Genomic DNA, 15,731 nt, shown 5'->3' on the forward strand with positions numbered 1-15,731 from the left:
TTTTCAGGGATGACTGAGGCTTTTCATGCAAAAATGCCATGATACAATAGGCTTAACAGTTTTTGTGTTTTAAGTTGATTGTTTGTTATAAATAGTTTGCATGTTGATACAAGGCAGGATGGATCTTTCATTCTAGTTTATAAAGTTATAAATATGGATATTTTTTCTTACAAAAACGCATCGCTTCACTTCAGAAGGCCTTTATTAACCCCCTGGAGCCGTGTGGATTACTTTTATGATGGATGGATGTGCTTTTTTGGGCTTCAAAATCTCGAACACCATTCACTACTATTATAAAGCTTGGAAGAGCCAGGATATTTTTTAATATAACTCTAAATTTTGTTCGTCTGAGAGAAGATAGTCATATATACCTAGGATGGCTTGAGGCTGAGTAATTTATGGGGTAATTTTCATTTTTGGGTGAACTATCCCTTAAAAAACAAGCAGTTTTACAGTATTAAACATGAAAAACAGTGTCATCAGAAGCACAACTTCACTATAAAGTGACTCTCCAGTGTGTTCGTGTTTTCATCTGCAGACATCTGACCTCGACGGACTCAACAGAAGAAATGAACCAGAAAAGAGTTCCACGTGAAAGAAGGCGGAGCCTGTATGCACACCTACCTATTACATAATCATCATGGACCAATGGGAGTTTGAAGGTTTTTACCAATTGGCAAAACTCCTGAAACGAACACAAAATCAACTTTATTTTAGCCTGATTTTGTTAGAAATTATATCATATCAGTTTGTTCTTTGGGCCTTTAGCATGTTGGTGCATGAGGAAAGCACCTGTGCTATGTATTTATATGTAGCCGGAAGTGTGGTATCAAAGATATCAGAACACTGTGCTGTTTTAGGCTCTCATCTCGCCTGGAGGAGGTAGAGATGCTTCACCTCTTCCTGTTTGCGAAATACTCAGTAATGGACATCTATCTCTTCCACTTTGGCTGATGCAGTTTCAGCTGAAACTGCCAAAGTACACCACCCTCAAAATACAGGAAGTGGAAACTAACGACAGCCAGGCCTTGGTGCAGGAAGGAGTTCCTGCCTTCAACAGAGAAAGTAGATTTGTTCTGGGAAAAGATCTATGCTGTATGTGAGAGACATGGGCAGAAATGAAGACAAGTACTGCTTTACATCTATGCTCTGCACATGTTATTATGAAGGATGTCAGTATCAGAAAGAAGGGTTATGACAAGAGTTCTCTACCTTTGCAGATTGCAGAACACAGTAAACAGATGCTGCAATTTTGAAAAGTTTTCAGGCACTTTGTGCTGTTTTGCTTGCTTAGCAGAATTTTAAAAAAGCTTTAATGTTCTTGAAACCTTTATCATTAAGGATAGAACAAATGGAGACCACTGTGATGGATGAAAAAAGGAGGAGGTCTGCAAATTGTGGGCAGAAATCCATATACAAATCTTACAAATCTCTATACAAAGAGGTAAAAGTGATAGTTGAAACAAAGAATGATGAAGATCAGAGAAGTATGTACTACTCTCTGGAAGTCAAGAATTTGAGAAAGTGTACAATGGACAAAGATGATCTGGTATTGTAAAAACATCCAATCTTTACAAATGAGAGAATTTGTACAGACTTATTAATTTGTTAATTAACTTGTACAGTGTTTTGCTCCAAATATAGAAAGACGGTGCACTCGTATTATTATGAATGGGAGAAAATGCAACATGCAATATGGCGGAATAAGTCCCGCCTTCTAAATAAGAGCCAGTCGCTGATTGGTAAAGTCATCACGTCACTGCAGCGGCCATTAGAAGCTCCGGTTATTATAAAGATGCGTGCTTGATCCAGCCTGAAAAATGTTGTTTTTTGTCATGATTTGAGCGTTGAGAGACAACATTTATGAGACAGTTGTTGTCAGATTTCATTGGTGATTTCAAATATGAAATTTAATCGAAAGCTTGGCGAATAGCATTGGAGAATTTGATGTTTCCCCATTCAAAGAGATAGGAGCTGCACTTGCATGCCTGAGAGATGATTCAAAGATGGCCGCTGAGTGAAATGACTTGTCTTAAACGGGAACCTCTGGTATTAAGACTTGTAGGGCTTAATATAATGTAAATGATGTCTCTTACTGAAATATGTAGTAGAAAACCCATGAAAGATTTACATTATTTAAAAAGTCCACATTGTTTTATACATATTTGGACAATGAGCGGCATTATTTTATTTAGGCGCACAGTGTTACAACAGAGACAGAGGTAAAAGCAATCCAGGTAAGTTTTATTTCACAATTAGCAGAGCACTGGGTGATAGCAAGCAGATATGTGGTTCTTGAGAGATGAATGGAATGTAATACTGTCCTTTTTAAACTTGCAGATGCTGGAGGAGAGATGCACTGGAGGGAGACGACGGAGACACTCACACACACAGGCAGGTAGGTAGGCACACAAGGAGAACAGGAGACGAAGGAGATGAAGGAGATCGCTGGAGCAGGTAAGTATGTCGTTGGGAGTCCTTAAGGTAAGCATACATGTGCTGTAGTGCAAACGAGACTGGACAGTGAGTGTGTGTGAGTGTGGTGGCTTTATAGTGGTGGTAATGATGTTGTTGATGATCTTCAGGTGGCGGTGATTAGTATGCTGGTGATTGAGTGCGTGGGTAAGGGAGTGAGGTGGAACCTGACGTGTCTGTGACACACAGTGCGTTCTATGTCGTTGACGTAGATTACTCTATGGCTATTTTTACCACAACACAACTTGGAATGTATTATACGATGCCACATTGTGCAGATTTTGGTTGTAATTTTCAGTCAATGAGCCACAAGAGAAGTGATGTACAAACGATTCCAAAAAAGTTGGGACACTGTACAAATTGTGAATAAAAAAGGAATGCAATAATTTACAAATCTCATAAACTTATATTTTATTCACAATAGAATATAGATAACATATCAAATGTTGAAAGTGAGACATTTTTAAATGTCATGCCAAATATTGGCTTATTTTGGATATCATGAGAGCTACACATTCCAAAAAAGTTGGGACAGGTAGCAATAAGAGGCCGGAAAAGTTAAATGTACATATAAGGAACAGCTGGAGGACCAATTTGCAACTTATTAGGTCAATTGGCAACATGATTGGGTATAAAAAGAGCCTCTCAGAGTGGCAGTGTCTTTCAGAAGTCAAGATGGGCAGAGGATCACCAATTCCCCCAATGCTGCGACGAAAAATAGTGGAGCAATATCAGAAAGGAGTTTCTCAGAGAAAAATTGCAAAGAGTTTGAAGTTATCATCATCTACAGTGCATAATATCATCCAAAGATTCAGAGAATCTGGAACAATCTCTGTGCGTAAGGGTCAAGGCCGGAAAACCATACTGGATGCCTGTGATCTTTGGGCCCTTAGACGGCACTGCATCACATACAGGAATGCTACTGTAATGGAAATCACAACATGGGCTCAGGAATACTTCCAGAAAGAGATTGTCGGTGAACACAATCCACCATGCCATTCGCCGTTGCTGGCTAAAACTCTACAGGTCAAAAAAGAAGCCATATCTAAACATGATCCAGAAGAGCAGGCGTTTTCTCTGGGCCAAGGCTCATTTAAAATGGACTGTGGCACAGTGGAAAACTGTTCTGTGGTCAGACGAATCAAAATTCGAAGTTCCTTTTTGAAAACTGGGACGCCATGTCATCCGGACTAAAGAGGACAAGGACAACCCAAGTTGTTATCAGCACTCAGTTCAGAAGCCTGCATCTCTGATGGTATGGGGTTGCATGAGTGCGTGTGGCATGGGCAGCTTACACATCTGGAAAGGCACCATCAATGCTGAAATGTATATCCAAGTTCTAGAACAACATATGCTCCCATCCAGACGTCGTTTCTTTCAGGGAAGACCTTGCATTTTCCAACATGAAAATGCCAGACCACATACTGCATCAATTACAACATCATGGCGGCGTAGAAGGATCCGGGTACTGAAATGGCCAGCCTGCAGTCCAGATCTTTCACCCATAGAAAACATTTGGCGCATCATAAAGAGGAAGATGCGACAAAGAAGACCTAAGACAGTTGAGCAACTAGAAGCCTGTATTAGGCAAGAATGGGACAACATTCCTATTCCTAAACTTGAGCAACTTGTCTCCTTAGTCCCCAGACATTTGCAGACTGTTATAAAAAGAAGAGGGGATTCCACACAGTGGTAAACATGGCCTTGTCCCAACTTTTTTGAGATGTGTGTTACGGGTGCTGTTGCAGGAGAGATGAGGCGAGTACGGATATCCACAAATGATGGGTTTTATTAGCAAACCAGGAAAAGAACATAATAGAACATAGCATGACACACGTAGCACAACATTAAGAACGGACAGGGAGTGAAGGGAGTGAGTCCATTATAAAGGCAGTGCTGATGAGGGAGTCCAGGTGCAGGTGAACCGTGATGATGGGGAGATGACGAGGGAAGTGAGTGCAGTTGTGGAAACAGGAGGATCATGGGAAATGAGTCCGGGAGACAAGGGGGTCAGGAGCCCTGGCAGGCCATGGCGCGTCAGGAGCCTTGGCAGGCCATGGTGGGTCAGGAGCCTTGGCAGGCCATTGAGGGTCAGGAGCCTTGGATGGCCACGGAGGGTCAGGAGCCTTGGATGGCCACGGAGGGTCAGGAGCCTTGGCTGGCCATGGAGGGTCAGGAGCCTTGGATGGCCACGGAGGGTCAGGAGCCTTGGCTGGCCACAGAGGGTCAGGAGCCCCGGAAACCCCGCCCACATGTTCCCCACCCACTGGAAATTAGCTCCCCCCCAAAAAAATAATTAAGGGGGCTCAGTAGAAGTTTAAGGAACGGAGTGGGTTCGTGGGTTGGAGCGTGCTTGGCAGCGGCTACTGTAGGTGGCTCGGCGGTGGCAGAGATTGGAGATACTGACTCTGCGGCGGCTGACTGGAGATACTGGCTCAGCGGCGGCTGACTGGAGATACTGGCTCGGCTGAGACTGGAGATACTGGCTCGGCGGCGGCTGGAGCGGCGGCGGCTGGCTCGGGGCTCGGCGGCGGCTGGGGCAGAGGGCTCGGTGGAGACTGGAGAAACTCGCTTGGCAGAGACTGGAGAAACTGGCTCTGAGAGGGCTGGAGCTACTGGTTCGGTCCAAAAGTCTATCAGCCAGTTAGTATCCCTTGGCTGTTCGTGAGAGGTGGGTGCTGGCTCAGCAAAGACTGGAGCGGGGTCTGCGGAGACTGGAGAGGGCTTGGCCTTACTCCTCTTCTTCCTCTTAGAACGCCCGGACTCAGAGGGTTGTGAGTCCGGCAGGACAAAGGTGTAAAGTTCACTGGAGGGGTATGTGGAGGAAGATGGAGACTGACAAACTGGCCAGGCCGCCCGTATTTCTGGGAGAGCTGGACGAGACATGCACATAGTTTCCGGAACCTCTTTGACAACAAATTTGGAGCCATTTAAATACAAAATTAATAGTATCGCTTAAGGAAACATAATCGTCAGGTTCGTCAAAGTGCATTCGTCCAGCCCCTCCAGAAAAAGGGTGTTTAAACACGCATCTGGCCAATTTGTCTGAAAAGCCAACTCGACAAACTCCTCCACATACCTCTCCAGCGAACGGTCGTCCTGCAGTAGCCCAATGAGGTGAATCCTTGCAGACTCTTGCGTGGGAGGCATGGGAGAAGTAGGAGTCTGGGAGATAGCGAATAAGCCCATCTTGTAGCGGATCTCCAGCGGTTTAGGTCCGTTCTTCTGTTACGGGTGCTGTTGCAGAGAGATGAGGCGAGTACGGATATCCACAAATGATGGGTTTTATTAGCAATCCAGGAATAGAACATAATAGAACATAGCATGACACACGTAACACAACATTAAGAACGGACAGGGAGTGAATGGAGTGAGTCATGAAACAGGAGGATCATGGGAAATGGAGTCCGGGAGACAAGGGAACTGTGACAATGTGTTGATGCCATGAAATTTAAAATCAACTTATTTTTCCTTTAAAATGATACATTTTCTCAGTTTAAACATTTGATATGTCATCTATGTTGTATTTTGAATAAAATATTGAAATTTGAAACTTCCACATCATTGCATTCTGTTTTTATTCACAATTTGTACAGTGTCCCAACTTTTTTGGAATTGGGTTTGTAAGTCTTTACTGCATTACTAGCGATAAGAGGAGAAAAGAAAGGGAAGTTGTGAAGAATGTGGACAAATAAAACTTCCTAAAGATCCACGTCTTTGTTCTCTTTACTTTAGCCCTGGTGCCTTTGAGGCTTTTAGTAGACCACAGCTGAAAGAGCTTACAGTTGGTGATGGATATAAATTTAGGCTTTAACCAAATGCTGTGCCTGTCATGGAGACTGATGATAATAAGCCTATAACACATCTCGATTGAGACAGACTGCCTCAAAGCTTGTGTGTGCCGTGATGCACGAGATATCTGTGATAGCGTAAAACAGTAGCATCTTCTCAGCTTGTTTAACTGTGTGTAATGCATTCAGGTGAGGCTTTGTACACGTCAGTCATACAACAGTAATTCGAATAGCCACAGAAACATTACACGTCTTCGATGTTTTCATCCTCACTAATTTTGAGCTCTGGCTCAAATTGAAAAGGCTGATCGTGTTTTAAAAGGAACCTAGCAGATATTAAGACCTCTATGTGTTACTAGATTACCGTTACACCAACACATGCAAATGAAAAGTATTAAAGTCATCAGGCTTAAATTGGAGAGAACAAAGATGTGGTTCTTTAGGGAGATTTATTCGTCCATTCTTCACAACTTCCCTTTCTTTTCTCCTCTTCCTATCGCTAGTAAAGCAGTAAAGACTTACATCACTTCTCTTGTGGCTCATTGACTGAAAATTACAACCAAAAGCTGCACAATGTGGCATCATATATTATTTTCTGAGTTGTGTTGCATTAAAAATAGCAACAGGACAGTCTCAGTAGATCACTGAGTGCAACCATTCGACGTCATCGACATAGAACGCACTGTGCGCCAAAACAAATATATCATGAATTTTTTAAATAACGTAAATATTCATGGGTTTTCTACTACATATTTCAGTAAGAGACATCATTTACGCTATATTAAGCCATACAAGTCTTAACACCAGGGGTTCCCTTTAAGGGACTTTGATTGCTCCCACAAAGACGGATATAGTAATTAACCACAATCTATCAGAAAATCTCCTACTGAAGCTAGTGAGGCCAATGAGACCAACAAAGAATGTAATTTGATGAAGAGAGCTGGGCTAAGAGGGAAGAATTAGCACCAAAAATGACCGAGACGTCAAAAGGTAATTCCAAGAAAAGATTCCAAACCAAAAACAAAAGTAACCCCCTCCTCCACAAAAGGGTTTATCTCTCATAAATTAGTGTCTAGATTCTTTCTTAGTTTACTGAAGACTTGCATGAGTGTACATGTGTGGTTCTGTAACAAATTGAACACTAGAGAAATAAATGTAATACATACAAACATGTGTTCCACAAATATAAACATCCACTTAAATAACTGAACTGTATTCAGTCTGAATATAACAGTGACATTAATAAAGTATTACTAAACAATATTGGGTGTATTTCTTCACAGTAGGGCGCTATGACTGATCTCCGCATGTTACAGTTTTTCTCAGTTGCTAACACACAATTCATGAAACAATTCACCATCGTCTCACAACTTTAATTGGTACATATCACACACAATGTCATGTTAATCTTGAGTACCTATAGAGTAATATTGCATCCTTCATATCTGCGAAAAGTCTTTAGTTTTATCACATTTATAAAAGATAGATACACTGTACCGAGTCTTTCTGAAAAAAGCTGAGCTCCTGGAGGCATGCCTGCCGTGGGCAGAGCTAAAGAGTCTTTTTCAGCTTTTGCGTAGAGATCATCTGCAAGCTGCGACATCATTTAATAAAAAGGGGAAAAACGTTCGTGTTGTTTACATTATATGCACTTGCGTGCCGATTGTCACTGATATTTGATGTATTTTTACTCACTGTCCTCGATCGGCAAATCCAGCGTCGAACTGGGACTTGTTTGCAAAATATTCATCACAGAAATTCTGGGAACAAACAAACATACGTGCAGTGTATTTGGCACAGAAATACTCCCATCATACGTGCAATTCATGTTTTGAAACTTTGGCCATGTTTAGCAAGAGAATCCAACTCTTTAACAGTGTAAATAAGTCAGAATGCATGAAATAGAATTTCATAAACACAATCTGTAACTACACACCAACTTACAAACATCAAACTTTCATGTAAAAATCAAATATTTCAGTTAAAAACTTATTCACTTCTGTCAAAATCAAACTTTGAGCTCAGATAACACACAAAACATGCAAATACACACTACTTTTCTGCCCAGTGAACACAAGTGAGATCAGTTCATCACACTGTGACAAAATACCTCTAATTGGTATTCAAGAATAATTTGGCAGCAAAAATACAGCACATATAAAAAATAAAACACAAATCAACAATGGGCGATTTCAAAACACTGCTTCGCAAATCTTTTCTTTCGAATCAGTGGTTGGGAGCGCCAAAGTCACGTGATTTCAGTAAACGAGGCTTTGTCACATCATAAGTGTTTCGAAATTTCAATAGTTCACGTGACTTTGGCAATTTGATACGTGATCCAAACCACTGATTCGAAACAAAAGATTTGTAAAGCTTCATGAAGCAGTGTTTTGAAATCACCCATCACTGTTTGTTATTTTTGGTGCACTAAAATTATTCTCGTCACTTCATAACATTAAGGTTGATCCACTGTAGTCACATGTTTTAAATATGTCTTTAGTACCTTTCTGGGCATTTGAAAGTGTTAATTATCTTGCTGTCAATACAAATTTCTCAAAACTTTGTACATATGGAGATCAAGTCATTCTGAGCAAACATGCTCATGAATTTATGATGCTCGGGAGACTAACAGCAAATACTGAACTATCAGCCATTTTGACCGAAAGATGAAGGCTGTGATATTAATGTTAACACATGACAAGGAATATTTTAATTCTATTTTTTTATCCTTTGAATGTAAATAAATGCATTGATCAGTGCACAGTTTTATATAACTATTATACAAAGAAATCTGTGAAATGCTTTAACTTTTTAGACCTCAATAAAACACATTTTTCAAGTTGCAACACGATTAAATGTAGTGCTGTCCATTTAAAATGAAGAGACAATTTTATGTCTTTTTCATGACAATATATAAGAACATTTCTATAAAGACATTTATTGTTGTGTTATGAATAATTAAACAAACACTTCTATGTTAACCTGCAAGCATAAAGTTAGGAAGCCACACATAAATAGATAATAAATTATAAAAACTAGCCCCAAACTGATATCTGCTTGATTAATAATACACATAACACAGGACATGCAGTTTTCACAAATGTTTACGCATTTATCATAATTGCATTATGTAACAGAGAAAGTATGAAAGGGAAAGTATAAATAGAGCAAGAAAGGAATAAGAATATGCAAGAGAAGGGGACATTAAAGATGTGTAAGCATAAAGGTGGTGTGGGTAGAGGAAGGGTGTGATGAGAACGAAAGGAAGAGTGGAACATATAGAAAGAGATCATAAAGAGAGGAGGAAGTAAAAAAGAAGGATAGGAGAAGAGCTGAGTATAGTGGAGGACACTGGTGAGGTGGAGAGAGCAGGGTATACGGGGGACTTTGGATTTAACAAAATACCTTTTTGAAGCTTTATTTGCTCAATGACCCATATAACATTTTTTTTCCTCTTTATTTGCTCAATGACCCATATAATGTTGGAAAAAACATTACAATAAACCTGTATTTCCGTTAGTGTATTTGTACATCTACAGCTGAAAGTGTAAAATCATTAGAGAATACACTTGTAGTTTTGATGTTAGTGTTTACTTTTAATAAATGCATTACTAGAAAGAAATGCAGTGCTTTATTTTGGAGTAAAGTTAAACTGTTTGGCTAAGGTGTTTGGATCAGTGTTAACTGTTTTGAGAGCAGGTACATTACTTTGGAGAAATGTGTCAAATCGATTGAGAAAAACTGTAACTACTATGAAAACATCTGAGAATTTTGTGCGTAGTGTTTTGAGAAAATGATTCACATGATTTGCAATTTGTGTGAAATGAGTGAAAACGTACAAACTGTTTAAGACAATTATAGTGTTCAGATCACTGAGTTAACTGTTTTGAGAACTGTATGAGTTTGGAGAAATGTGTCAAATCGATTGAAAAAAACTAAATTAATTACAAATTATATGTTACACTTATTCCTATAGCCTAACTCTGTTAATCCTGCAATAAAATATACTATTTTGTGGGGATGTAAAGGTAGCCTACATTCATCTCCAGCCGTACGGTACAGACGTCACGGTTCAGTTCATGTCGGTCACAGGCGATTCACACTCCAATCCAGAAGGGGGCGCGCGGTAATACAATGTAGTACTAGTTACAGAATAAACATGGATGAACATCTGAAGGTATGTCGAAAGATACAGTACAGCTTACTAAAACATATCATATCGCTCATTCAGTGTTTCAGCCATGGAAACAGTTTGTAAACAATATGTCACATAGCAGGCTATTACATTTACCTCAGAAAAGCTATTCAGTGTCCACAGCTTGTTAGTTCACTAGAGAAATGAACTGTTTTGCTAAATATATGCACTGTATTAGCCTATATATTAATTATATTTTACTTAACCTGTTAGTGATGTCTTAATTATTTAATATATGTTTAAATAATCCATCATGAAAACAAGTTATGACAGCCACTGTATAAATGATTATAGTTCAACAACAAATTGGAGAAACATAATTTTATAATTAGATATAGAAGTTAATGCAAAAACTGCCTTATGTGCAGTGTAGGCTACATGCTTACATACAGTGTTTTTAATATTATTATTTGAGTGTTGATTATTATATCTAAAAATAAATAGCAACTGGATTTAATAGTTTGGGCTCTGTTGTTAAAGGGTTAGTTCACCCAAAAATGAAAATAATGTCATTTATTACCCGTAAGACCTTCGTTCATCTTCAGAACACAAATTAAGATATTTTTGATAAAATCTGATGGCTCAGTGAGGCCTCCATAGCCAGCAATGACATTTCCTCTCTCAAGATCCATTAATGTACTAAAAACATATTTAAATCAGTTCATGTGAGTACAGTGGTTCAATATTAATATTATAAAGTGACGAGAATATTTTTGGTGTGCCAAAAAACAAACAAAATAATGACTTATTTAGTGATGACCGATTTCAAAACACTGCTTCAGGAAGCTTCTGAATCAGCGTGTCGAATCATGAATCGGATCGCGTGTCAAACCGGGAAAACTGCTGAAATCACGTGACTTTGGCGCTCCGAACCACTGATTCGACACACTGATTCATTATGCTCCGAAGCTTCCTGAAGCAGTGTTTTGAAATCTGCCATTTTATAATATTACTTTATAATATTAATATTGAACCACTGTACTCACATGAACTGATTTAAATATGTTTTTAGTACATTAATGGATCTTGAGAGAGGAAATGTCATTGCTCCCTATGCAGGCCTCAAGGAGCCATCGGATTTCATCAAAAATATCTTAATTTGTGTTCTGAAGATGAATGAAGGTCTTATGGGTGTGGAACGGCATGAGAGTGAGTAATAAATGACAGAATTTTCATTTTTGTGTGAACTAACCCTTTAATATTATAGTATTGTGCAAGTAAGGGCTCCCTATTTAGTTTACAGCATTAGCTGAGATAGATTTTTAATTATAATTGAATGAATTTAAAGACAAAGGCACAGTTTGCTCAGTAAATTGCTGTTTAATAAAACATTTTTTTTTGAACATTTTTCTCACCCTGCTGTACCGAACTGTGACTTCAAAACTGGGGTACATACCGATCCGTCATTTTTGTGTACCGTTACACCCCTACTACTTTTCATTGACCTGACCAAGCAGAAAAGGTATGGCAGCCGCCACATCCTGCCATACCCAACTGACGCTTTTCCTGGACCTGGTTTGCAACAGCGTTTAGGAAGGTGGCACATGTTAAATTTACGTCCACACGAATGGCCGGACCCAGGGTTTCCCAGCAGAACCTTGCCCAGAGCATTGGACCAGGCAACCATATTCCACTGCTCCAAGGTCCAGTTCTGACACTATCGCCGGTTTGTGGTTTGTCCCTCCTCAGACCACTGATGGTAAATTCTCACCACTGCTGACCGAGAGCGACACCCAAACCTAGCCGTTTCAGAAATAATCTGACCCAGTCGCCTTTCCATAACAATCTGCCATAACAAAATCACTCAGATCTTTATTCCTGCAATGATATTTGCTTCACTTGTGACTGGTCATAATGTTTTGGCTCATCAGTGTATTAATGACCTTCATTTTTGCTACACAAGTTGTTAATTGATTTATAGTAACTTAAACTATAGCTCATTCTTATTTCTTCTGCCATGCAGTCTTCTTAATGACATAATGATATTACTTATTTGGATATATTTATTTAATGATGCAATAGTAACCACTTTTAAAATGTCAGTACTAATTTAAACAAATGCAAATAATGCCTCATTGAAATCTGATGCACAGAAAAATATGATTTACGAAAAAGCCTAAGTTGCTTTTTCAGTGGGCTCAAAGTTCATAAGTCTGGAGAGGAAGTTAATGCACGAGGTTTTAGTAAATTGTGTCATCACACCTAAGCCAGTTTTCCTGTAGTGTTTCAGACAAGCAGACCACAGTTTGTACCAACCCAAACGTGACAAAGATGAACCGGAGGATGCTCTGTATCACCCTCTTTGTTGCTGTACTGCCTTGTATGGCTAAAGGTGAGTCAATTCTTATTTCTATAGATGTGTAAAATTAGACCTCCTCTTCTGCAAGAAATCAAATCTTACACATGGCATCACCCTGATATTATGCTTAGGAAGGCTTAATTTGCAAAAGGCATTAGCCTGCAGGGAATGGATTGTTAATGTCCAGTTGTGAAAGGCAAAAAGAAATAAAGATGAAATGTTAAGATGTACTTTAATGCACTATTTATTTAGGACTAATTCTAATTCTGTATGCTGTTAAATGATTCTTCCAATAATTCCAAACATCCTGTGTTCATTTTCTTCACACACACACACAAAATATATATATATATATATATATATATATATATATATATATATATATATATATATATATATATATATATACAGTAGTCAACATTTGAAGTGGATCATAACCTTTCATCAAAGTTGTCTTAAAACCTTCTTAGGACAACTTAGATCCTAGGACAACTTTGATGAAATTTTTTTGATCCACTTCAAATGATGACTACTATATATATATATATATATATATATATATATATATATATATATATATATATATATATATATATATGACCCATGCTGGCAAAATGAGTCAGAATCTGCACAGGCTAACTTTGAGCTACAGGCAAAACAAGTGAAAAAAATGTCAGTTTTGGTCAAAATAGATTTTTTCACAAAAATTAGTTCATTAAGCCTCGTCTAGTGATCCAAATAGCAATTAAACATCTAAAAGTTTGTTTATTTGTATGTTTTCTGAGAGGAGCACCTTTCCTTTGACCATGAACAATGCCGTTTTTCTCTGCTCGCTTCTGGACCACTTTTCAACATTTCACATTTCAACTTTGGGTAACACTTTATAATAACTGCACGCTATGAAGCATTAGTTAATAGTTAATTCATCACTTATAAAGCATTAATAGACATTAGTAAGCATTTATAAATACAGCTATAAATGCTTGTTCTTGATTTATAAGCATATCAATAATGTGTTTAATAATTGTATTTTTTATACTTTATTAATAATCAATTTATCATTTCTAAATTATGTATTAAATTATTTACAAACCAGTTATTTAGGAGTTGTCAGTGGTTCATAAGATCATTTAGGAAGTGTAAGTAAATGATTAATAAAATATTTAAATGTACATTTATGCATCTTATTATTTAGACTTATAGTAATAGTTACTCAGTGAGTTAATAAATGCTTTATTAACACATATTCCTACTGTAATTCATGATTAATTCAGGTAATTATAAAACATTCAGAAGCGGTCAGTTAACTATTTTTGTGAGCTCATCTAAAGTGAGGACTATTTATGCTTTGTAAAGCTTTTATAAATGAGATTTAAAGATTCAGTGATCTTCTGCACTGCTGTTCTCTAATGTTTTAAAGTTAGTACTGAGATAGTTTTGACACTAGAAATATGTGTTAATAAAGCATTTATTAACACACTAATTAACTATTACTATATGTCTAAATAATAAGATGCATTAATGTACATTAACAAATAGTTTATTAATCATTTACTTACACTTCCTAAATGATCTTATGAACTACTGACAACTCCTAAATTACTGGTTTGTGAATAATCTAATACATAATTTAGAAATGATAAATTGATCATTAATAAAGTATGAAAATACAATTATTAAACACATTATAGATATGCTTATAAATCAAGAACAAACATTTATAGCTGTATTTATAAACGCTTACTAATGTCTATTAATGCTTTATAAATGATGAATTGACTATTTACTAATGCCTAACTAATGCTTCATAGCGTGAGATATATTTATAGCAAATTCTCGAGCCAATGAAATGTGTTTGTCAAACTAATGCTGATGTAAACAAAACGATCTTGACTGACAGATCCGAAGCATGCGCACAAAGACGCCTCAGACAGCACGCAATCCTGATATAGCCTACGCATGTATATATATCTTGGCGAGTATTCACACAAACATTATCTGTTCATCTAAGTGAGCGTTTGGTTGACAGTTGGGGGAAAATCTGATGTGTAGCATTATATTGTCACCGCCAAATGTGGTGGTATTACCAGGGCTTTTAAGGTGATTTTATTTTGGAGCCTTCAGAAAACTTTAACTCGATTTTTCTCAAAACTGCCTTTGCTCAATCGACTTCAAACAGGTGTAGCTGTCGAATTCCAACAAATCGTACATCATTTTTTTTTAATAGAGAATGTGAGAATAACAATAACTCATTTTTGAAAATGTGCTCATTGCGACTCATTTTGCCTCCTTTTGAAAGCAATTTAAGAGATATTTTGTATGCTGTCTGAAACAATTCTTAAAATATGCCTTCAGTAACAATAATGTGCATCATGTTTTTGAATACTATGCTTGAATTGTGTACATGGGAAATAAAATGTTTTTAAGACAGGTGTGTTATGTTTGTGGCTTTGATGGCCAACTTTGTAACAGTCCTGTCTAGCTTTGGTGTGTCCTGTCCGACACAAAGCAGAAGTGAAAGTGGGAATGGGAAACAGACCCCTGGGATGTGGCTGTGCAATGGGCCACCGGTGCAATGTGTTTCCTGAGGGACCCAATCAAAGGGGCTGCTTCTAGAATGTTTCAGACATTTCCCCCCTTCATATAAAGCCATCTCATGGCTTTCTCTCGTTTCCCCTTTCTAAAGTTAAAAATAATGTTCGGGCCCCTTCTTCAAAATTGTGTCAAGACCCTGTGTTGTTGCAAAAACAGTGATCCAAAGTCGTGTCTTGCAATTTCCGCTACTTCACACTGGAACTAGCCTTAAATTTTGCACGAACCACATTGAGATGTCCACCTCAGTTCAACACCACTAGTAAATGTGATTGAAGCATGATGTCCATCAAGACTTTAAGTGTATGCATGTGTAAAGAAACACTTACATCTTAGTCCCTGTACATTTTCTGAACGAGATATAATCAGGATGTTCTTC

At 38.0% G+C, this 15,731-nt stretch overlaps 1 protein-coding gene across 4 annotated transcripts in view; it reads left to right on the forward strand.

Annotated features, from left to right (window-relative positions):
- Positions 1-10,424: 10,424 nt before the first annotated feature.
- The window catches only part of csf1rb (colony stimulating factor 1 receptor, b), a 30,564-nt gene continuing 25,257 nt past the window's right edge, over positions 10,425-15,731 (forward strand). For 2 of the 4 annotated variants that reach the window (XM_048166277.1, XM_048166279.1), the window contains exons 1-2: positions 11,639-12,160; positions 12,684-12,793. In XM_048166277.1, coding sequence (XP_048022234.1) covers positions 12,733-12,793 — 61 coding nt within the window. In that variant the 5' untranslated portion in view covers positions 11,639-12,160; positions 12,684-12,732. Of the gene's footprint in view, positions 10,444-11,637; positions 12,161-12,683; positions 12,794-15,731 lie in introns of those variants that run through there. The other 2 variants (XM_048166278.1, XM_048166280.1) reach the window with 2 other exon arrangements.

Source organism: Megalobrama amblycephala, linkage group LG18 (assembly GCF_018812025.1).
Source record: "Megalobrama amblycephala isolate DHTTF-2021 linkage group LG18, ASM1881202v1, whole genome shotgun sequence".
Lineage (NCBI taxonomy): Eukaryota > Metazoa > Chordata > Actinopteri > Cypriniformes > Xenocyprididae > Megalobrama > Megalobrama amblycephala.